This window comes from Corvus moneduloides, chromosome 5 (assembly GCF_009650955.1).
Source record: "Corvus moneduloides isolate bCorMon1 chromosome 5, bCorMon1.pri, whole genome shotgun sequence".
Classification (NCBI taxonomy): Eukaryota; Metazoa; Chordata; class Aves; order Passeriformes; family Corvidae; genus Corvus; species Corvus moneduloides.
The window spans coordinates 52,378,749-52,401,219 of NC_045480.1; the positions used below are offsets into that span (position 1 = coordinate 52,378,749).

At 41.6% G+C, this 22,471-nt stretch overlaps 1 protein-coding gene across 2 annotated transcripts in view; it reads left to right on the plus strand.

Annotated features, from left to right (window-relative positions):
* UNC5C (unc-5 netrin receptor C) overlaps positions 1–22,471 on the plus strand; it is a 253,839-nt gene that overhangs the window by 143,084 nt on the left and 88,284 nt on the right. For both annotated transcript variants that reach the window (XM_032109034.1, XM_032109035.1), the window contains exon 2: positions 15,458–15,679. In XM_032109034.1, coding sequence (XP_031964925.1) covers positions 15,458–15,679 — 222 coding nt within the window. The remainder of the gene's footprint in view (positions 1–15,457; positions 15,680–22,471) is intronic.

Below are 22,471 nucleotides of genomic sequence, written 5' to 3' on the forward strand. Positions count from 1 at the left end.
TTTGTCTTCAAGATGCAGGAGACCACTGCTGACAAGGAAGTGGATAGATTTTCTGCCAGGTGTGCAGGTTTACTGCGCACTTGCAGAAAGTCCTTGATTGTGTGCCTTTTGGGGTGTTGAAGCAACCTGCCTAGCAATTTCTCTAGTACTTACTTCATGCTACAAATACAAATTTCAAAAAAAGTACCTGGGCAACAGTTATTTTCAGGTTTGTAGGAGATATTACAAATGGCAAATGATAAGAGCAGTAATACAACCAGGGAAAGTGGACAAATATGAAGAAAGATTTGAACAATATTCTTTACTGTTATTCATTTAACAAAGAGAAGACTTGTTTCATAGATGACTCCTGTGATCTGTGCTAAGATAGTTCACGGCATCATCAGTTTTCACTCTTTTCCTTGAGTTGTTCAGGGATGTAGCATTTACAGTACATTATTTAAATACAATGCATGCTTCATATTTATGCTTCCCTTAATTAAGCATTCTGCTCTGTGGTTTGGGGTTCAGGAGAGCAGTCACTGCATGAGCTCTCTCTGCTCGAGCAGTGAAGAGCAAGTTGCTGTACATGACAGCATTTCATCTCTGTATGGCTGGGGACAGTAATGCACGAGCAGCAGGCGAAGGCATTAATCTCCTCAGCTATCCAGAAATGAACTGTCATGTACAGCAACTTGTTCTCTGCTCTTGCTGTTACCCTGTCCCCTCTCCTTCTGCACCCAAGATCACCTTTGCATACATTAAGCAAGTTCTTGGAATAATGGCAGTTTTCCTCCTAGGAGCAGTAGACTGGGGCAATATGAAGCCAGGAGGTGCTGCAGTCTGCAGGGCCAGGCAGTGGTGTGATGGTTGTAGCAAGTACAGAGGTGCTGGGGATGGCACAGGATATCTGCTTTCCAAGCCTGCAGGTCACAGGTTTGAGGGATGCTGTGCTGGAGATCCTCAGGAGTTGAAGGAAGCTGACATGTGTGGGGTGATGGAGAAACAGACTGGTGATTTGCTCTCTCTGAAGCATTAGAGTGCATCCCCAGTACCTTGGCCCATTTGCTCCCTGGCTTTTGTGTAAAAGAGTCTTTTCCTAGTTGACTTCCAATCTGTTTGAGTTTCTGCTCACCTGGACAGAGCTTAAACTGTCTTATATGGGAAGGAGGATCCTGGAAGAGAACAAGTCACTTAAAAACCAGGCCCTGCTGTGAGTAAATTTTGCAGAGCACTGTAAGTTCAGCATATTGGCAGAGATTAATGGAACAGTTGGGCATTTTTTGAAGGGGGGAGGCAAATTCAGGCAAATTACAGTGGTGGAAAGTACTGTGCTCAGTTTAGTGTCAGTAGGGTGACAGTGTACTACATGTTTTCCAGGAGTAGTTACAGCAGAAGTAGGCTTGGGAAAGAAGCAACTCAGCCTATAGATATCTTGTTCATTAACAGAAAGCTACAGCCCAGATTCCTGAGGCAAAATGCTCACAGTCGTGCTCAGATGATGCCTGCTTTCAGCTGTGTGTGAGAGTGTAACTGTGTGTGAGTGAGCATTTTGTGTGAGAGAGCAAAATGCTGATAGTCTTGCTCACACAGTACGTGTTTTCAGCTGTGCTATAATGTGTTTTGGCATCAGCACCGGGTACAGTGGGAATCCAACCAAAACACACCCCTCGCTTTAAGTATTACTAACAAGCTTCTGAGGTTTCTTCCATACAATTGCTACCCAAATGCACAGCTGCTGTTTTATTTTAGATATTAATTTGCTTATGTGCTGTGATTTTGCCACTTAAAAGGAAATGTGGCTTGGAGAATTAAATGGAACCATTGCAAATGACCTTTTTGGTGAAAACCTCCACTTACTGTGGCTAGAAATTAATTTTATGTGTTTTATCTCCCTTATGCCCCAACCCTAGTGCAATCACAGAATGTGACCTTCTACTATATATTTAGATATGTTTGATTTAATATTACTGTGGTTTCCTGGTCACAAATTGATAACCTGCTGAATGAGGCTACCTAACTACTACCTAATCCAGTTTTGCCAAATGAAGAGCAGAAAAAGCTGTTTAAACTAACTGGAGAACCACTTTAAACTATTGTCTTTGGTTAGACACCAAAACAAAGCAGGACCACCTCTTGCTTTATTGTAGAATGTTATTACTATTGCACGGACAAGAGGATTTTGCTTGAATGTGGATAAATTAGATCTGTTGTTAATTATTCTGAGAGTTTAAAAGTAGATCCAGCTTTTTAGTTTTGATGTTGGCTTTTGTGAGGCCTCTGTCCCCAGTCATTCTGTCTCCACTTACTGGCCATTAATCTTTATCCATTTGTAACAACATAAGGAGATTCCGGACCAGTCAGGTTTGCTGTACTTGAAAAAAAAAAAAAAAAAGAATGGGAGGGATGTGGTTTTAAAAAAAAAAAATTAAAAAGCATAGAGAGCCTAGAGGCAAGAAAGTAGATAAAAATGGGGGGAGAAAAGACATGACAGAAAACTTAAGAAAAGGGATGAAGAAAGAAATGAGAAAACTGAAGTGGAATTTAAATACGTATGTCTTATGCTAAAATCAGAGAGATAGCTTAGGTGTGTGTTTCTGTAGTGATGGTGTTTGTGATTAGAACTCAACAGTTTCATCTGGGGCTGGATATCAGTTTCCTCACAAAGGCGGGGGATGATGGAGAGGGAGATTAGAGCACTGATTCATTGCTCCCTAGCTTTGAGCTGACTTGCTGAGGAGTGCTGAATAAATAAATATGATACAGCAGCACAAAACATGCCCAGTAAAGCCTACAACTTAATTGCATTTCCATTCTTCCTCTCCAGTGTTTCTTTATGTTTTGGATTCATTCATTAACACTGCTGTTCTGTCTTTTTCAATGCAGATCTGTATTTTAAAAATCAAAACCAAAAGAATCTATTTGCTTCTTGTTGGGGCCAAGGCTGTAGCACAGGCAGAACACTTGCTTGTGCTGAGGGAGTTGAAACCTCAGAGATTTACAGTTTTTGGACTAGACTGAGATACAGAAAAATGCAATTTCTTGGAATAATCTGCACCATTGCTGAATGATACCACTTTCTTAGGCACAAGGGAGTCAACAAAGGTATAAATGCCCCTGTGTCCCAATCCAGGCAGTGCAGATTAAAGAGACAGTTTGGCTAAATGCTGTTATCCTGCATGCTGTGCAGTGTGTTATCTCCTGTGGCATCTGCAAGACAGAGGTGGATGTGTCTCAGTGTTTGTTATCCCTGCTGCTAGAGGCTGTTGAGCCAGAGACACTCCAAGCCGCCCTTTCCCTCCGTTTCTGCTGTGTACTTTCAGCTACTGAAACACAGTACTGTTATTATCTGACCTGTGGGGCGAGTTTCAGAGTGCTCCTGATTTTGTCCAAACCAATTCACAGCACCGTTGAGAAACAGCAATGTAACTTGGTAGCTTTTGTTTTACAGGATCTGAAGCCCCAGTTCCAGTGGCATTTTCTGTTGACATCATGTTATCAGAAGGTAGCAGTTCCTCTAGGATGCTTACATTAAAAACGGATGTAGCAGACAAGGAACTAAACAGAGATAAGGGAGGGAAGCAAGTCAGTGTGTGATCCATAGATTCAGGGGTTAAACTTCAGCTGCTGGTCTCCAAACATTTACACTGTCTTTCCATAAAACTTCAGTGCGGGATCTGTTCTCAGCACTTTCTGGGGATTTCTCAACTTCAGCTGTCGTTTCCAGTCATAACTTTGATCACTGAGTATTCAGAAGACTTCCTTTCCTTTTTTTTCCCCCTCCTTTTTCTTGATAGTGTCCATGGAGAGAGCTTGAAAATATTTGGAGGCAAAGGGTAGGGTGCTGCCTGGGAAGGGTGACCATGCACTTTGCAGGTACAGGAGTTTTACCAGCTGGGATTCAGAAGTCTGATGGCACGTGTCAGAGCTTCCCATAGGCACTGCACGTTTGCTCTCTGGTCACAACAACTTCTGTTTGAGCTGTCCTGGGTGCTCCTGATGTTGGAAAGGGTGATAGTTCACAGACGCTTAAGCTAAAGTTTGAGTTGGAAGCACACCAAAGCCAGAAGACTGCTGTGTCAGGCTTCTCTTTGAATGTTAAGATTTTATTGGTTTGTAATTGCTAGAGAGCTTGTGAGTAAGAAATCAGCAGGACTTAAGAAACGAGTGTGAATGAAATTAGCCACTGCAGGGGAAAATTTCCAGTCTGTAACCAATTTCTGAAAGAACTGTGTGGATGCAGACTGTTTCTGTAACTCAAATGAGAGGGACTGTAGTGCAGTTTCTCCTCGTGGGCCCTGTCCATCATAGCTTCCAGCTTTAGAAAATGATAGGCTGGATGTTAATCCCAATGAACTTGCAGCATTCTCTTTCTGTCATCCTTCCTTTGCTGAGTCTACTCAGCAAGGGTAGAGTGGCAAGAGGAGAGGATATGTTCACGTGCAAATAAACATGTGCTCAATGAGATACACCATCCACAGGCTCTGAATGGAGGACGATAGCTGATTAAATTGTCCTGTATGTTTCCAAAGTAAATAAACCTTTTTTGCTTTCATTTTCCCTCAGAGGGAGGAATGCCTTTGATTATTTTGTATTAAGATTTGGTTGAACAGCTCATTATTAGCTTTATTAGTATATGTAGTACACACAATCTGTTGGTGTTTTCATGATGGAAACTATAATATTCAAGTGAACCAGAGTTTTTCATCTGCTTACAAAGTCTCATGTATTTACAAAATCAATTGCTAGTCAAAATAAATAAATAAATGTCTGAGTCGTATTTCTGATGCTAGGCAATAATCTGTGTTTTTCCATCTGGCTCTGTAAATACCTGGGTGCTTAATTCAGTAGGAAGATATTTTATCTTTTCTATTCTTTCTCTACTTCTTTTAAGGATTTTTCCCCTTTTCCACATCTGGTGTTCAGATTCCCAAGTTCCCCCCCTTCCTTTCCCCTTCTCCCCAGAAGCTCATGCGTAGAATCTAGCTAATGGATTTCTAATTCAATTTGGACTTCTGCTGGGATAAATCAGCCTCATACGAAATCATTTATGGTTCTTGAAAAATTTGCTGGGGATGAAATTAGGTAACCAGCACCAGGCAAATACTAATTTCATTAAGATCCATGAAAAGAAGTAGCGAGTATGTAGATATTCATGAGGACTAATGTTAGTCTCAGGACAGCAGGATTCCCCTAGCCCCCAGAGAGAGCCCTTCAGAGCACCCAAGGCCAGCACCCAATCCATCGATGCAAAGGGAGACCAGTGGCAAACTTTGCATCAGCTTTAGGATAGGCAGACTTTGTTCCCTGGTCATTTTATAAACACAGATTTGTTTGTGATCCTTTGTGTAACTGTTGGCTCTTTAGCAAATCGTGCTGGCAGGTATTTCAGAGAAATTTTGAAGGAAGCATCTGAGTCCAGAGCTGTTTGCTCAGTTTGAAGGTAGTGAACAAAGAGTGCTACCTATTAAGCTCCTACATCCATTTTGCAGAGGGGACCCTGAACCTGACAAATCAGATTTCCCCAAGGTTACACAAGAATATATCCCCTGGGTCTCAGCTCAACACCTTAACCAGGTGGCCGTGCGACTGAGCTATTATTAGGTGTGGTCAAGTGTCCTGTGTTTTTCTGAGATGGAGTGATCCTGCTAACTAGATTAACTATACACTTCAGATAGCTCATGAAATCAGGATCCATAACATCCCACTAGATCTCAGTTTATTAATCATGTGATTCTGGATCATCTCTTTTTGATGAAACAAAAATGCTTTCATTGAAAGCGCTACAAAACTGGGAGCAAAGCTCTCCTGCAGTTTTAAAAATGGGAAAAGTAAGGATAAAAATAACCATTCTTGCTAGAAACAAAGGGTTGACATTTTGACCCTAACATACTGATGCAAGAAGCAAGCTTAATTATTAATATGAAACAACATAAAAGGCAGAGAAAGTATATGTAAAGTGCCATGTTCATTTACAGATCCTCACTCAAGGTAGCAGTATAGAGCTCCTTTGTTGTGCCAAATGCATTGCACACAGATTTCTTTCTATTAAACAAACTTGTGCTGTGTAATATGATTTGCCACTGGCCATAAATCCATCTGACTGCGGCTGATGGCTCTAGCCTGAGCTCTGTCGTTGTTTCCAGTACATGATAGAGACTTAAGAGCGTGAGAAAAGGTGGGATCAGTTTTTCATTTGATTATCATGTTTGGGACACCATGTTCGGACTGTTGACATAGCAGTCAGATAAAGGATCTGAGTCTGAACTTCTAATTCTAAAAATGTGTACAGAGTCAATTATCCTTGGATTTTCCCTGAATTGTATGCTTTGGACTATACCCAGGAAACTTGTTTCCAGTATGTGTTGAGAATATATTTTATGTCCTGTAAAATGCATTCTACCATCTAACTACAAAGGTTGTCATGTCTTGTAAAAGGAGATTTTTTTGTATTATTGTAACAGGCACTTTCTTTCATGTTCATGTAAATATGGCAGGCTCTGTCCTGTGTGACAAAGAGTGCCTGAAGGGAACTTGAGAATGAATAGGTTTAACAAAAAGTATTTTAGCCTAAGCCTTGTCCATCTTTAATTAGTTATCAGGGTTAAAGGAGGGGTCAAGAGCCTGGAGGTGCTTCAGGACTAATGTGTCAAAGGGAAGTGAAGCCTAACACTGAAGAGGAAATGATGCTCCTCAGAGGTTTCATAATTTCTGACCTTGTGTCAACCATTACGACCACTAATGGCAGCTGGGGCAGAAATGTTTCAAGTTAGACTTTGCTTTGCAGGTGGTTAGGAGGGGATCCCATGCCATCACACAGACCCATCACAAGCTAGAATCCCAAATGAAAAATGCTTAAGACGGACAACACCAAACCTCATGGGCTGACACTGAAGTTTCTCTGCTGTTCATATGTTGCATCTGTATCAGAGAAGACACAACTAGCAACAATAGGCTTGAACTCTACAAGCACAACCATATCTAACAGGAGCTGTGTTAATTTTCCAAGCAGATTAAACACCTGTAGCTCCCACTTGCAGAATACGGTGTGTGTGCTCGGCTAAGTAACACTTGCATGTTATTCTCTGTGAGTTCGTTACATGATGGAGTAAGGAGATGGAGTTGTGGACAAAGTTGTGGAGATAGTCTGTAACCCACTTTTTTTTTTAAAGCATGAATATTTTATTATTTTTGAACAAATCATACATTAACAGACTAGTTTAGGTGAGAAAGACCTCTAAGATCATAGAGTCCAGCTGTTAAGCCACCACTGCCAAATCCACCACTAAACCATGTTGCTAAGTGCCACATCTACATGTCTTTTAAATATCTCCAGGGATGGTGACTCAACCAATTCTCTGTGCTTGGCAACCCTGGAAGTAGAAGGAGCGAGCAATCTTCCACAGGATAATCACCATGACATGTCACTGATGTCATCTGCTGCTTGTCAAGCACTTTATTTTCAAGTGCTGTCCTTTTGAGAGCCATGGCACAGTAACTGAGCCAACCTTATCCAGTAGCTCTGTACAAGCCCAAGGAGTTTGCATCAGAAGTAATGAATATTTTGCAAAGAGGGATGTGACTCAGCAAAGAAACAGAGCCTTTGCCTCTTCACTTTACATTTCACGCTCTCAGTGCTCATAAGTCAGCCTCACCCCCTGATGATTTGCCTCCAGCCTTTTTTATCTATTTATATGGTTAGGCCGACTCACAGGAAGTAGTGCTTGCAGATTATTGCATTAAGTTTCTTATATTGAGAACAAGTCTCATAAACCTTGTTGCTCAAAGAACAGCTTGGTGCTATTCATGTGCACCAACAGAAAGTATTTTCAATTGCCTTGCATGAAATCTTACCATGTTCTGACATTTTCCTACGCTGAGTCCAATGCTGATGAGTACCTGAACCATCTCTTGCATGTTTAGGCAGCAGCTGGTAGTCTGACAGAGTTTGTCTCAGGGCAATGGTAACATTCTGGATACAGAACCTTAAATGTCATGTCTACATATATACCTGCAGGTTTTGTCTTGAACTAGCAGTGGGATGTATAAAAAATTTCTCTGTGTTACAGAGCACTAGGAGTTTTGTTTTCGATTTTCCTCTCATTTGGTTGATGTTAAATTTTCAAGAGAAGCAGAAACTTTAATTATAATTATGAATTAAACAAACTGGGGGAAGATGCCTTTTTCCCCCAACAGTAAGATGTAACTTGCAAAACTCTTTATAAAGGTGGTACAGTCAGTGTTTCCCTCATCTAAGTGTGATTCTCCTTTTCCTTACGCTGGTGCAAATCAGATTAAACTCCACTGGAATTAGTTGTTGGGTAACAGCAGTGCAGTTTACCAGGGTAAGCCAGGCAAGATGTACTCCGAGCACCGGGCTGAGAGGAGATGGTGCCGTCAAAGCAGGGGTGATGGAGAGCACACTGAGTGCTATAGGCAGCGTGGTTGCACAGTGTCCACATTGCCTGTGGCTGAGTGATAACCATTTATTCTTTCATCTTCCTCTGCCCTTGGCTTTATATCTGAGCATGCAGCATTCACATAAGATAGGAGCACAAAGAGAAGGACACAACCGGAGAGGGCTCCACTACTCACAGGGCTCCCAAGGGGGTGCACCAGCAGCCACTCAGTTGGCTGCATTCTTTGTGAAACCTCCCTGCCTTTGAGCTTTTTCCCAGTCCCCCAGTCTAATGGCAGACTGTGCACTGCTGTTAAAAGGGAAAGCATGGTGCTTTCTTCTCCCCTTCAGCTCTTCACAGCTTTCTGAGAAAGGCTGGTTGGGGTATGGTGGACATAGCAAGCACGTTTACTGTATTAGGTATTGCTAGGCTTACTCATTTAGGATGGTCTGTATAGTAGGCCTGTCTCCAAATAACAGAAACCTCCTTCCTGGGCTCTTTAGTTGAGCCAATAATCCAGTATTTCCGATGTCTGAGATGCCCATTTCCTGGGTTTTTGAAAGGCCTCCAGGTTGGTGCCTGTGGCTGACCATGGATCAAGTATTGATTCCTGTGCTGCTGTGAAAGTTCCTTTTTTGCTAGGGGTACAGAAGGATAGGAAAGGATGCATTTGGCTTTTCTTTGATGTTCCTGTGTTTGAGGGGGAGACTTTTGCCCAGTAGCCTTCTGATGTGTAGCCACTCAGTGGATATGTTCTTCATTCTTTAAGTGCATGCAAAGCTTGGGTTTGACCTCCTGGGGATGTGTTGTTACGCTGAGATGTGCTAGGAGCGTCTTCACTGAGCTACTGCAGGTGCAGGGAAAGTTAATTCCTCTTTGTGGTCTTTATTTATTCTGTTTCTGGACTGAAGTCACCCAAAAAAGATGAACATTGCATGCCCCATCGATTTCTCTGTCACTTCTCCCAGACTGTGCCTGCACTCTGCCTTCCCTGACAAAAAGAGCATTTAATTTTGTGGGTGCTCAGTAAATTTGAGTCAGAAATTCCCTTGGCCTTGCTCCCAGGAGGGTCCAGCAAAGTTCAGCAAGCATCTGGTTTGTGGGCTGCTGCAAAACCAAGCCTCATCTTTAGGCACATAAAGGCCTGCAAGTGAATACTGCTACAAGCAAGCGGATGCCAGCCTCTGAGGCTGGCCAAAATATTTTGCTGTTGCAAAATTACGGTCTTCCTGAGCTGTTTGGGGATACCTTCCCCTTTTGAAGTGCTGAAGAATAAGGAGTGAATGCCTTATTGCATGCTCACCTTGCAGTCACCCACAGGCAGGGCTGACAGAAGGTAAGGGCTGAGAAAGCCACTCTCCTTCTCCCCAGGTCAAGGCAGGAAAATGTGCTTTCTCTTTCAGGGCACAGGCTACACTTTGCTGTGCCCATTCTCTGTCCTTGTGTGGTCTCCAGGGCTGAGGCAGGGTTGAGAGGGCCTTTTGGTATGGAAACTATTCATAAATGATTCTTAGAAAAAGTCCTGTTTTCTCCCAATTTTTATTCGGCTTGGCCTTATGTTGGATTCACAGCTCCATGGTGTTACGGTCCTGTAAGGTGGAGGCAGGCTCTGTGGCATACAGTATTTTTTGCTTCCTTGCTTCCCATTTGGTGGCACTGCATGCCCTTCCTAGGAGGATAGAAAACCCTGCAACTAAAGGGCTTCCAGCCGAGCAATTTTCCTTTCCTGAAAGAGTGTGCGCTGTAATCCAAACCCATCCTGATAAGCTGTCTGGCTGAGCTAGCACCTGCTGTTAATTTCACAGTAAACAGTACTTGTTGCTCTAGAAAGCTTTTTAATCATAACATTAAAACCTGAACAGAAATCCCATCCATACAGTGAACTCCAGCTGCCTTTCTTGCAACACTCAGGGAATGATCATGCCAAGTGATGGGCATCCAAATGCAAATAGAATTAACTTTGCAGCCATTCATTTTAAATTGCTCTTGAATCATTCTGAAGTAAATTCCATTTGAGAAGAATTTGCTTCAGGTCTCACATGAAGAGATAATGGTCCAATATATTATCATCTAAGCAATAATAGTTCAAGTCTCGCAGTTCAGATACGTACTGAGTTATATGCTGGGTTGATGGGAATTAAAGCTTCATATATAGTAATAAAACTAGTGATCTAGAGATGAATAGATTGGTGTACGGAGCACAATATTTTCCTGCCACAGATTAGAGCAGGGATACTAATCCATAAAAGGGGAAATATACCATTAAGTCTCTTTTCACTTGTTATGCATGGAGAGATATAACATGTACAGTTTTAGAGGCAAATGCATGAAAAGAATAAACACCTTTCCTAACATCAAAAGGTTCCTGACTTAGGCAAAGATTTGTTTTACCTTAAAAGAAAACTGAACTAAAATTAAGCTAAAACTCCTATATGTGACAGCCCATGCCAGATTGTCTTAATGCTGATTTCAGTGGCATTTCCCCCGTTCCTATAGATTGGAATTTGACCTTCCTTTTAAAAAGCAGAGTTGCCAGATACTACAGAAGGCAAATAAAAAAGTGTATCTGTATTTGGGCCAGCAACTAAAATAAAAATTCCAAACGAAGTTTATATATTAAAGTGGTTTTAAAAAAAATTATTTTCTTAATATGAATGAATTGCATGACTGGAACCAGTTTAGCAGTACCATTAATCAGATCTTTTGTCTTGCTAATATAAATCAGTCAATAACAACAGATGGGCTGTACACTTTATTATGTGAAAATAAAGATGAATGTGGCATACTGCAGAAGTAAATTTGCAGCTCAAAGTTACTGAGCACAGAAGGGGATTTGTTACGACAGGGGAGAACAATGTGTGTCTTGTGTTTGTGTTTGATCAAGGTTGTAAGGGGAACTTGCTGCACATGACATTGTCATAATGACTGGAAATCAAGTATGTGAATTTTTAGTGTTTGTTTGTATCTACACTCCCAGATCACTCCCAAATGGTTTAATTAGCTTTTTTCCTCCAGACAAAAGAAAAAAAATGTCCAACTACTTAGGAGAGTTAAATAAGAGAGTTATAAAGTTTGCTGCTTTGTTGCACCATTGGGAGATGAACATTTTAAATAACCAGCGATAACTGTCAGGAGGACGCAGATCAAAGTCTCAGGCAAGATTTATCCCCTCATATAGCAATGGAGCACACAGTGAGAGGCAACCCCCATCCAAATTACAGAAACTGGCTCAAGAGGCTTCACGGTTATAACAAAATCACCCCTGAAAAATCTAAATCAGAGTTTGGTTTTTGTATGGAGAGAGGAATGTCCTGTGTTTAAGTAGAGCTGGTCAGGAGAAACTAATGGAAGTGTTTATTCAGTTGTCAGAAACTGTGTCCTCATGGAAACATAATTTTGTTAGACTGCTTTGGTGTTACCAGATCTTGTTCTCTAAAGAACTGCAAAAAATCCCAGCACAGTCAAATGTCCTATATTGACATTCTCTGTGTTGGATTTTTAGGAATATTTTGCTATATAATTACACTAATGTTATAATTATTCTTGCATGTTGCTGTGAGCATTACAATGAAAGCACAACAGCATATCACTGTAATTCAAAAAATGAAATGCAAGACTGGGCTCCAAGATGTGTGTTAAGGTTGATGGCTTAAAACCCTGTCCCAGATCAGCAGCTGGATTGGCTGGCTGTCCAAGCTGTGACACAGCTGTGCCTGGTGTGATGTGCAAGCCATCATGAGGGGATTTAAGGTTCTTCCTCCTCAAAAGATTCTCATCCTGAGAAGCAAGTCACAGCCTGGCACAGGGGAACTGGGGCTGCACACCCTCTCTACCTGTCAACCACCATCCTGCCACTTCAGCTGGCGGCAGCTGGTGTGCCTTCATGAGAGGGGAGGGGTGCTTTTTCTCCCTGCAGCACCTGACCCCATCTCTTTGGGAACACCAATGACTTCCTGCTGTGGTTCACACAGGCTGATTAAGCCACCTGTTACCTTTCAGCAGTGAAAAGCAGGAGCAAGGGTCCCTCAGTGCTAGTGGAGGGAGGACTAGCTTTACAGTGGGATTGTTATTTTTTTTTCTGCCAAACCCAGTCGTGGTGATAATCTTTATGTTCCTCTTGAGAAACTGCTCTATAAAAAAACACTATTGTTGCTATTAACAGCAGCATTATGAGGGCAAGGATTGAACGAGCATTCTCAGGTTTAAAAAGAAAAAAACCCCTTAGCTACTATCTTAAATTTTTTTCTGAAACTGACAGTTTTAAATGCCAGTTTCCAGGGACATGGCAGCCTTTGAGCACTATTTGTGCGACAGTTTGTGAATGGTTTCCATCTATATCCCTAACATTTAAGAGTGGTTCAGATGCCTCTTGATAGAAATGAGAAAGAGTGTGGAAAAATAAAGCTGAGCTTTATTATTGCTCAAAAAGAGTAAGGAGGAATCACAGCAAGAAGACAGTAAGAAAACAGGCTTGTACCTGACTGCAGGATGCCAGGTTGGTGGAGAGAAGCAGCTATCACCACAACCAAAATGGGAGACTAGATTGTAATGTGCTGGGCAGTACTTTGAATACATACAAATAATATCTAAACTTTAGAAGTAGTTACCTTCAGAAGGAAAAGCCAAAACCCACACAGGTTTTCCAGGCTGATTAAAGAAATAATTTTGAAAACAACCTTGTTTCTTTTTTGCAGCTTGCTGATCCCTCCTTTTAGACTTGCTAGTTGTCTTTGATAAGGTGCAGTTAATTGGTCAGGCATTGTCATTATTGCCTTTGATAATGTGCAGAAATTTAGTGCTGAAAATAAGTACATTTGTTCTTCCAGTCACCAGAAATTAGTGAAGCAGTACTTGTTTAATTATAAAACATATGTGTGCTTTGTTAGTTTCCATCTGTCTGCTTGCTGATTTGCAATTAAATGACCAGAAGAAAAAGATACGTCCTGTGGCAATTCAGGGGAAATGATTCATCTCTAATGTTTCTGTGTTGTGGATGTCTACAGAGCAGCATGTGGGAGAGGGGAAGAGGGGACGTGTGCATGGAAGGGGATGAGGAATGCCAAAATTCCTCTTGATTCAGTTCAGACATGTCCCGTGGTCATGAAATCACATGAGGACTCCTGCTAACTTACTGTAACTCGTCTTTGTTTTTGGAAAAAAATGGGGAGTAAAATGGAGCAAGGAAGAAATACCTAATGATGAGAGGAAATAGGATAGCAGAAGAAGGAGGCTGGTGTGGTCAGAGTGAAAAGGAAACTGCAGAAATAAAAGGAAGTATGGAAAAATGATAAAAAAATTAAATTTAATTTGAGTCTCTGGAAATGATTAATTGGAGATGGAAATTGAAGTGTTATAGTTGGTCAGAGATTTTCCTTTTGCTAGAAAAATGTCAGGCCTTATTTATTGGCCCTTTTTTCTATCTTTGAGCCAGTTCCCTTCTATTAACTCTCAGGGAGTGATGCATTAGTGAGTCAGGGCCTGATACTCCCTTATAAAATGAGACACTGAGAAGGACTGGAGTATTTTTAAATTAATATGGGGGGGAGGGGAGGGTAGGAAATAAAAATGAAAAAAAAAAAGGTGAACATGTGTTCTCTTCATAAACAGTTTGGGAGATTCACAAAATGATTTACTCTGTAAGGTATTCCCATCACTGATAAAGACATGCAGTTTACCTTCATACAGCATGGATGGGTACAATATTACCTTCTTCCCCTCTCTCCTTCATGTGTCCCTGCTCCTTCTTGTCTTTCTGAAAAGCAGTATCTGGAAGGAGAGTCATGCCCCTTGTAATTCTGGACACGGCCTGCACAGGGAAGTCTCAGGTTCGGGGAGGGAGCCGTCTAGCATTTCATCTTCATGAAGACTGGCAGGGAGGAGATAGCCTGCCAGTATTTTCAGTTGGATGTTCCGAGGTGTTTTATTGATCAGCATCAGCATCCATCACTAGGTATAAGGATAACTGCGTCAGAGGTAGAAAGGGGAGATTGAATGAGGCTTTCAGAACTGCCAGCTTGATGCTGGTGGATCTGTCAGGAGTTGCCCCCCCTCCCCCCGCCCACTGCTTTGCTGCTCAGAGCCTCTTGGGTGTTCTTGAGCTCTGATGGAAGGTGGGGAGAGAAATGGTGAGAGGGTTATTCTCCGATGAGTTTGGTGCTGTCTGATATGGAAGACTTCCTCTGCCCCTTTGGGATGTAAAAGAGGCTGTAAAAGAGGATTTGTGAAGAGAGAGGGAGAAAGGAAGGTAGACACATTCAGTGTTTTCAGTCTTGCCTCCCACACGATGGATTGTTTTCCTCTTTCTCCAGATTTCGTTCATTGACTTTATTCTTTACCAGCAGCACCAGAGAGGTGCTGAGGTTCCTTATCTCAATAGCATGTGTCCGTGTTGGCCCAAAATGTCACCATGTCACAGCTGCCCTGCCCCATGTCCCAGCTCCCACGTCCTCTGTCCTCTCCATAGCAAGACTGCCCAGGCCAATGTACTACAGACAGAGTAAATAAAGCATAGCTTGGCACCTTCATCAGCAGTCTTAGCAGGAGAGTCAGAGTATGAACAAACAGGTGCAGACTGGACTTGCATTTAGTCTTTTGCCCTTAGAGCAGATTTCAAATTGCTCATCTGAAACAAAAGGTGCTATTTCCTATTTGGACCAGCCTCAGCTGCCAGCAGCTATTGCACGCACCTGATTACGCAGTGCGATAAGTCACTATTGAAAATGTGACCTTGAAGCCTCCGAAAGTTTCTATTATTTCTCTTTATGGCTTTGCAGGCAACTCTCCCAAGCTTTAACACAAAGCTTTATTGCTGGTATTGCCAATGATGGTAAAAAAGGACTGATCCCAGACTGTGAATGTGCACATCCCTGTCACATCACAGAGAGGAAAGAAAGCTCAGGATGTAAAGAACAATTTTCTTCTTTGGAAGAAGTCTGGAAACAATAGTGCATCTAAGTTTCAGTTTAGGGATGCTCCTAAGAAAACATTTTATTCAAAAAGTATGCACCTTTTTTGATTTACACAAAGTTTTTTCAAGTGTCTGCCAGCTGAATTTTGGTTCTTTCATTTTCCCTTTACAGATGACGACTTTTTTCATGAGCTTCCAGAAACTTTTCCATCTGATCCTCCAGAGCCATTGCCCCACTTCCTCATCGAACCCGAAGAGGCTTACATTGTGAAGAACAAGCCCGTGAATCTGTACTGCAAAGCAAGCCCAGCCACACAGATCTATTTTAAGTGCAACAGCGAGTGGGTTCATCAGAAGGACCATGTGGTGGACGAGAGAGTAGATGAAACCTCTGGTGAGTTTGTGTTACGTCATGAAGGGATGGGAATTAACACCATTAATGTCAAGCCCACTGTTGTAATCAAGCAGCTGTTTCATATGGCAGCTGCTTTTCTTTACTCCCGTTACATCTGTGAATTCTATATCTGGCATTACAACATGTTCCTGTCACAGCACAGAGGTGATGTCTGCATCCAGGGCAGTTGGTGAAACAGAAGTGTAGAGCACCCTGACCACGTCTGAAACCAAAAAACCAGAACTATGCACAAACAAAATGAAATTCCTTTCTTAAGACAGGTCTACTCCCAGTTCACTTCTCCAGTGTCACAAATTCACAGTGGTTGCACTGTGTTGTTGTCACAGCCCAAGAACCACATTCTCCCCAAAGTGTCAAAGAGCAATTGGGTTGTTACTAGAATGATGTTTTCTTAGGGAGATATGAGAAAAAAAGGAGAACTTTAATCAGTTTTCATCAAGAAAGAAGGAGAAAGGACACCTGGGCACACTTTAGAGCAGTGTATTGATCCAGAGCAAGCACCTGGCTGTTATTCATTGCGCTTCTCTGCCTGCTCCATAGAGCCTGTTAGATGGAGAACTACAGTAGGTTAGCATCCCTCCTCAGTCAATACCAGAAATCCCACCAGCAGTCATGGAAGTAAAACAGGATCCTCATAGCATAAAAAAAAAAAAATGGGGGAGGTTTTAAAAACTTGAGTAATAAAGCAGTGTTTGGGAAGACTGGTAATCAATAGAGTCTGAGACACATGCAAGGAGAGAAGCAGGACTTACGGCTGTTTTGATGGCTCTGAGAAATAACTGGATACCAAGCAAGAAGGTGCTTTCCATTTGGGAATTACCCCACCACTTGGTCTAATTACTTAGAAAAATAACTCCACCAGATGTCTTGGAAGTCTCTTGTGAACCAGGTTTTATTTGTTTCAGCTCATTTATTTGCACAGAGATCAAAAGCATAAGCTTTTCTTGGTACTCTCACTTGAAAAAGAGAAGGTGGGTGTAGGAAGAAAGGCTGTAGAAAACAAGTCTGTATTAGACTTGGGGCCTGCATATTCATTTGTTAAAATTGGCTTTTCCACAAGTTGACTGCTGGGGAAACACTAAAAAAAAAAAAATTCATGTTGCTTAATACATCTTCAGGGATTTTTACTCCATGGGGGCCCAAGGGAATGAAGGGCAAACAGAAGGAGAGCTATGACTGGGTTGATTTTTTAAGCTTTTGTGAACATCAGCATTTAGAAACACGAAAATTTTTCACTACAGGTGAAATATTCATTCTTTTTTTCTCAAAAATCTCATTGTGGGAAAACTTGGTGACGCCATAAAGCAAACTGCATTCTACAAGTGTAAAAGGCCAATCTCTAAAAGAGATACATCAAAATATTTTAGAGGACAAATACTTTGCATAACAAACAACAACAATTATATGCAAATGAGAACCATATCCAATTAAAGATTAATATAATCTACTGGAGTTGGGTGGGGGGAAGAGGGTGTCAAAGCTGTGCACATCAGGTTATTAGCACAAGAGCCACAAACTTAGTCATACCAATAGCTTGTTAAAACGAAACTGTCATCAAAACCCAAGTATGTCAGTCAGCCTGGTTGTTGCCAGAATATTGGTTAATGCATGTCACAGCGTTTGTGCACCTTCCTGTAGGCAGATTTGGAATGTAGGGCTCATAGCAACATAATTGGTATAGAAATGGGTAAAGAATTTAATTCAGGTTGTGGTAAAATAGTGTTTTCTTTAAAGCAACGGAAGCTCAGGAAAATATATTCGCTGAAGATGAAGCTGTAGAAAAAAATTGCAGGAGACAGTGACTGTGAGGGTTCATTCTGGTGCCCGAAGAAGGAGATACCAGCTTGGCAGCTTGCACCAGTCAGGCTGGCAGAGCCCTTGGACTCTATCACTTTTGATACTATTTTGGTTTCTTTCGCTGTTTTTGACTAGCTAGTACAGTTGTAACCTAGGGCACAGCAGTAATGACTGAGCTGCTCAGAGGGTGATGTAAGGATGGCAGTCCAAGCCTACGCTGCTGCTGCTGCTGCCTGCAGGCTTGTGGTTAGAGAGGCAGGAGAAATTGCCCACAAACCAGATTAGGTCTAGACTTCACATGGGTAACCTGGGGCTCAAAGGGATCTCACTCACACAGTGTTTCTGCAGGGTCAGTCGTGTAATCCAGCAACTGTGGGAAAACTCTGTGCTTTCTTCTTTCCTGGTATTTTATTGTTCTTCAGTTCTGTTCTGCCTCCTTATGAAAAGAGGATCGTGCTGAGGAGATATTCTGCTGCTGGGTTGGAACCAGGCTTTCAATTCTTTACACAGACAAGCAGAGCAAAGGAAAACAAGGCAAACAGACAATAAAATATGAGAGGAAAGGAGTAAAGGTCACTTGTGCTTTCTTTTCTAAAGGACAAGTAATCAGGAAGAAAGCGAACTAAAATACAGGTGTGATGCTAGCAGTACATCATCTTGGGATTGTAAATGATGCATGAAAGACAGAAATAGGTTTTGATTTGCAAAAGATTATGTGTTCATGGACTTTGAGCCTGTGCCCAGGAATGAAATCTATGTAGAGATGATTAACTCTTCTCATAAGGCAAATTTGTTTCTGTCATTGATGAGACCAGAGAAAACAGCACAGCAATAGCAATGGCACACAAGATGGAATTAGTGTGCAGCCAGGCTCTCATTGAAGAGAGATGCTAGATAGAAATGTTGTATGTATTAAGAAGGTTAATTTTTTAGAGAGGAAAATATTTATATAATTTTTCTCTGTTTTTTTTTTTTCTTTGTGAAAGAGAGAAGGCAAAAAATAAGAGTAATAGTTATATATACTTTGCACTGTGGGGTATTTTTAAACAGTGGGTAAAGCTTTGCTGTAAAGAACATGCATGGGGACTCTGTGGGAGTTGTTGCCGTCTGGCTGGAGAGGATGAGAACCGTAATAGTGACAGGGTGTTCTAGTACCACTTTATTTAATTAAATTAGCCTGAAGAGAGAGCCTTGCAAAATATTTTACACTGATCGAGTCTGAGAAACCAGAGGCTTTACAGAGAAGATCATTACACTCTGTTTTTAAATCCTCAGACTCACTGGAATTTTTCTTCTTTATGGAAAAAGCTAAGCGTTTTCATAAAGAAGTCAAATGGGGGCTTTGGAAACGTCTGGTGCACATCTTTGACTCTTTCATTTCCTATGTATGTGAAATACAAGGCAGGTCATCGTCTTTTTTATGCCTTTATGTCTCTGGAATATTTTCCCATTAATGTAGGAAAGAATAAGAACACTGGTTTTAAAAAACAAATATGAGAGTTCTGTTGAGGGAACATTTGATTTTATGGCTGACTGTCATGAAAGATAACAGCAACAAAAATAAAAGGAGCCCTGCAGAACTGGTGCTTTTGTGGGCAAGAAAATTCCATTGTTACAGGGCAGGAAGTTCAGTAGCATCAATAATTGTTAGAGCAATTTGTGCACATTTTCCACATTATTGTACCTCTGAAAATGACTATGGCAAGAGATTTTTTTGCAATGAGAATGGCAAAACACTGAAGCAGGTTGCTCAGAGAGGTGGTAGATGCCCCATCCCTGGAAATGTTCATGGCCGGGCTGGATGGGGCTCTGAGCAACCTGATCTAGCTGAAGATGCCCCTGTTCATTGCAGGGCATTTGAACTAGATGACCTTAAAGGTCCCTTTGAACCCACACCATTCTGTGATTCTGTTACTTTGCTTTGCATGTGTGCTTTTATGGAGAAATATTTTCCAAAACATGCATGCTGGTTCTGCAGTGGTGAGAGAATTGTGCATGTATAGAAAATCAGTGTCTTGCACCCCTTTCATTTGGACAGAGGGATTACATACTGCTATATCAGACCCCACATCCCAGTGATGTACAAGAGAAAAGCAGAAAAAGATCTGGAGGGGTTTTTTGTCTTTCCAGTTTGGATATGCATTGCAACATTTCCTCCTTAACTATTAAGGTGAAATGGTCTATAAACCCCCTCTTGCCCTCTGCAATGCCAGGGACATGTTCTTCTCTCTCCTTCAAGCAAGGAGAAAACTTTTGTGATTCGTAAAGTGCTAATTAAATAGACATATTGGGCAATTCAGCCAGCATTATTGTTTGCCTACACTGTCTGTCTTCCTCTGCTGGGATGTATAGGGAGAGGAGGGCCTGGGGAGTTTGCTGATGACCACCCTGCCCCCCCCCCCCCCTTTTGTCTGATTACAAGGGTTTATCAAACTGCACTTGGAGTGGACAAATACACACTTCTTTTCAGAGAGAAACCTGACTTCTTTTTTTTCAGTTTCTTTACACAGCCACTGAGATTCTGACACTTACTTCCCACCATTACCATTCCCAATTAATAAAGTATTTTTGGATGATTTGCAGATTCAACGAAAGGAGACTGAGCTTTTGCCGTAGGGTCAGCATTGATCTGGCAAATAGGAGTTTGTTATCTTAAGCAATGGGTTTGGCAGCCTGTCGAGGGAGTAGATACCCAGCTAGCCAAGTCTTTAATAGATCACCCTCTCCCCAGAAAGATCAAGGATTGACATCTGCCCTTTTGCCTTCAAAAGAGCTCTTACAAGATCCTGCAGCCAAGGCAGCCAAGGGGGGAAAGCTTCACAGTCACTGTGCTCTTCTGGCACCATGTACAGAAGCAGGAAAATCACTCCCAGCACAAAAGGCTCTGTGGCTTCATCTTCCTCTCTGTGTGTACATCTCATGAAAGCCATTTATTTTGGTGTTTGTCACACCACATATTAGAAGGCTGCATTGCCCTAATGACAAAAGTCACAGACGTTGTTTAAGCTGGGACTTCTGATTGTACAGCAAAGATCATTATACAGCCTCTCATTTTGAGAAGTCATATTTGTTTGTCTTAGTATTTTTTATAAAAAAGAAAAGCCGTTATTTCTTAGTATTGCATGTCTTTGAATAACAGCGTTGAAGAACTTAATTTGGCAGCCCAAATACAAAATTCCAGTGCCTCCAATCCCCAAGTAAGCACAGCTCAGGGAGAGATGTGGAGGGATAATGTTTTACTCATTTCTTTTACCCCTAGATCTTCCTTTCCTTACAGCTATTTTCTTTCTCTGGCCATCTTTTTTACTTAATCTCTTTTGCTTCTTGACATGTTGTAGCCTCCTAATTTTCTGTATTATTTTTGAAGAATCCATAAGATAAGGAAAAAGCTATTTTTCCGAGCAAATGTGACCAGTGTCCCTATGAACTTCACTACACAGATAACAAGTGATGCTGAATGCTGCAGTTAGACCTAGCCTGCAATATTTTCATTCTCTGAGGTAGAATACCTTGGGGTTATGTTAGTAAGGGTAGCCACACATCATAAATAAGGATTGCTTTCATTCTGCCATTGTCAGAAGTCATTTTATTTTCCATTTATCATTGGATCAAATCCATTACAGACATCAAGCACCCATATACAAAATAATTATTTCTCAGCAACGTATTGCCAATTTTCAGCTCTGCTCCTTCAATACTCTGCTCTAATCCAGCTCGTTTCAAGGAAATTTAAAAATGTGCCTGAGTATCTCTTCCCAAATGCTCCTATTAATAGTTTTGAGATGTGGGTTAGAATTGATACTACAATCTGTTTTCTTCCATAATTTGAAGTCTGTTCCCTCTTTGGAAGGTTGCTGCAAGTGAAACATGCTTATATACATATGGTCTGAAAGGCTGCGGGTGGTGCAGAATGAAGCACATAACTCTGTTTCTCCAAAGAACTGGAACTCTCTGGGGAAATACAGGCTCTTTACTTCCATAAAATATATGGAGAAACCCAGGGGTTTTTTCCTACTTGAAATTTAAGTTGCAGACATTTTTTGCTGTCACTTGGGCCATCTTCTTTCTGCCTGTCGCTCCCTGTGTCCTGACAGGCAGCTCTCCTGGGGAAGAGGAGCCCTGTGCCCATTACTGCTGCAAGAGCATCTTCAAAATCAGCTGCTGGGAATGTGGTTTCCCCTCACCCAGATCAAGGGAATACCCATCAACAAAGCTGCTGCAGACAGTGTTTTCAAGAAGACAAAGTTTGCACTTTTATCTTGAGCAATTAGTATATTTGGACAGAAAAAGTAGCCATTTTGGAAGCATCAGAGGAAACACACAGAGAGGTAGAGAACCACCATTTTCTAGGACGTACATTTAAAACAGTGGGGGTTTTTCGTTGAAGTAAGTGGAGAAATTGCTAAGGTCAGGCCATACCTGAAGAAGGGAAATAAACTTCTGTAAACAGAATAAGACCACTGGACTAGATATTTGCTTCTGGAAGCAAATCTTACAGGCAATACCAAGCCATGCCCCAAGCCCAGGGAAATTATTTTTTTCTTTAAAGGCCTGCAAAAGACTTGATGGTTTTTGTGTTTAGACTCAACTGAGTATAGTATTCACTTAAAATATATGCTTTAACATAACAATAATTTATTATTTAATCAAACTGTTGTATGAGGGGGTTTTGTCCCTCTAAGCCTTTGCGGAAGGCTGCATCCAGCTCTTAGACCAAGACACCTTCTTTTTGTGTTCATAGCCATTGAGACCTGCCTGTCCTCCTGCTACTGCTGCCCTTTCCAGCAGATCTTTTTCTTGTGGGTGTGTGTGCCCAGCCACTTTTGCATACAGCAGCAGTGGACCTTAAAAACGCTCCTGGTGCTAATCTGACTGGGGCATGTTCTCCCAGCCTTGCTCTATCCTTCAGGGTACTCAGGCATGCTAACAGAGGGAGCTACTCTTCCTGTAAGTTAATCCCTGTCACGCTCCTCC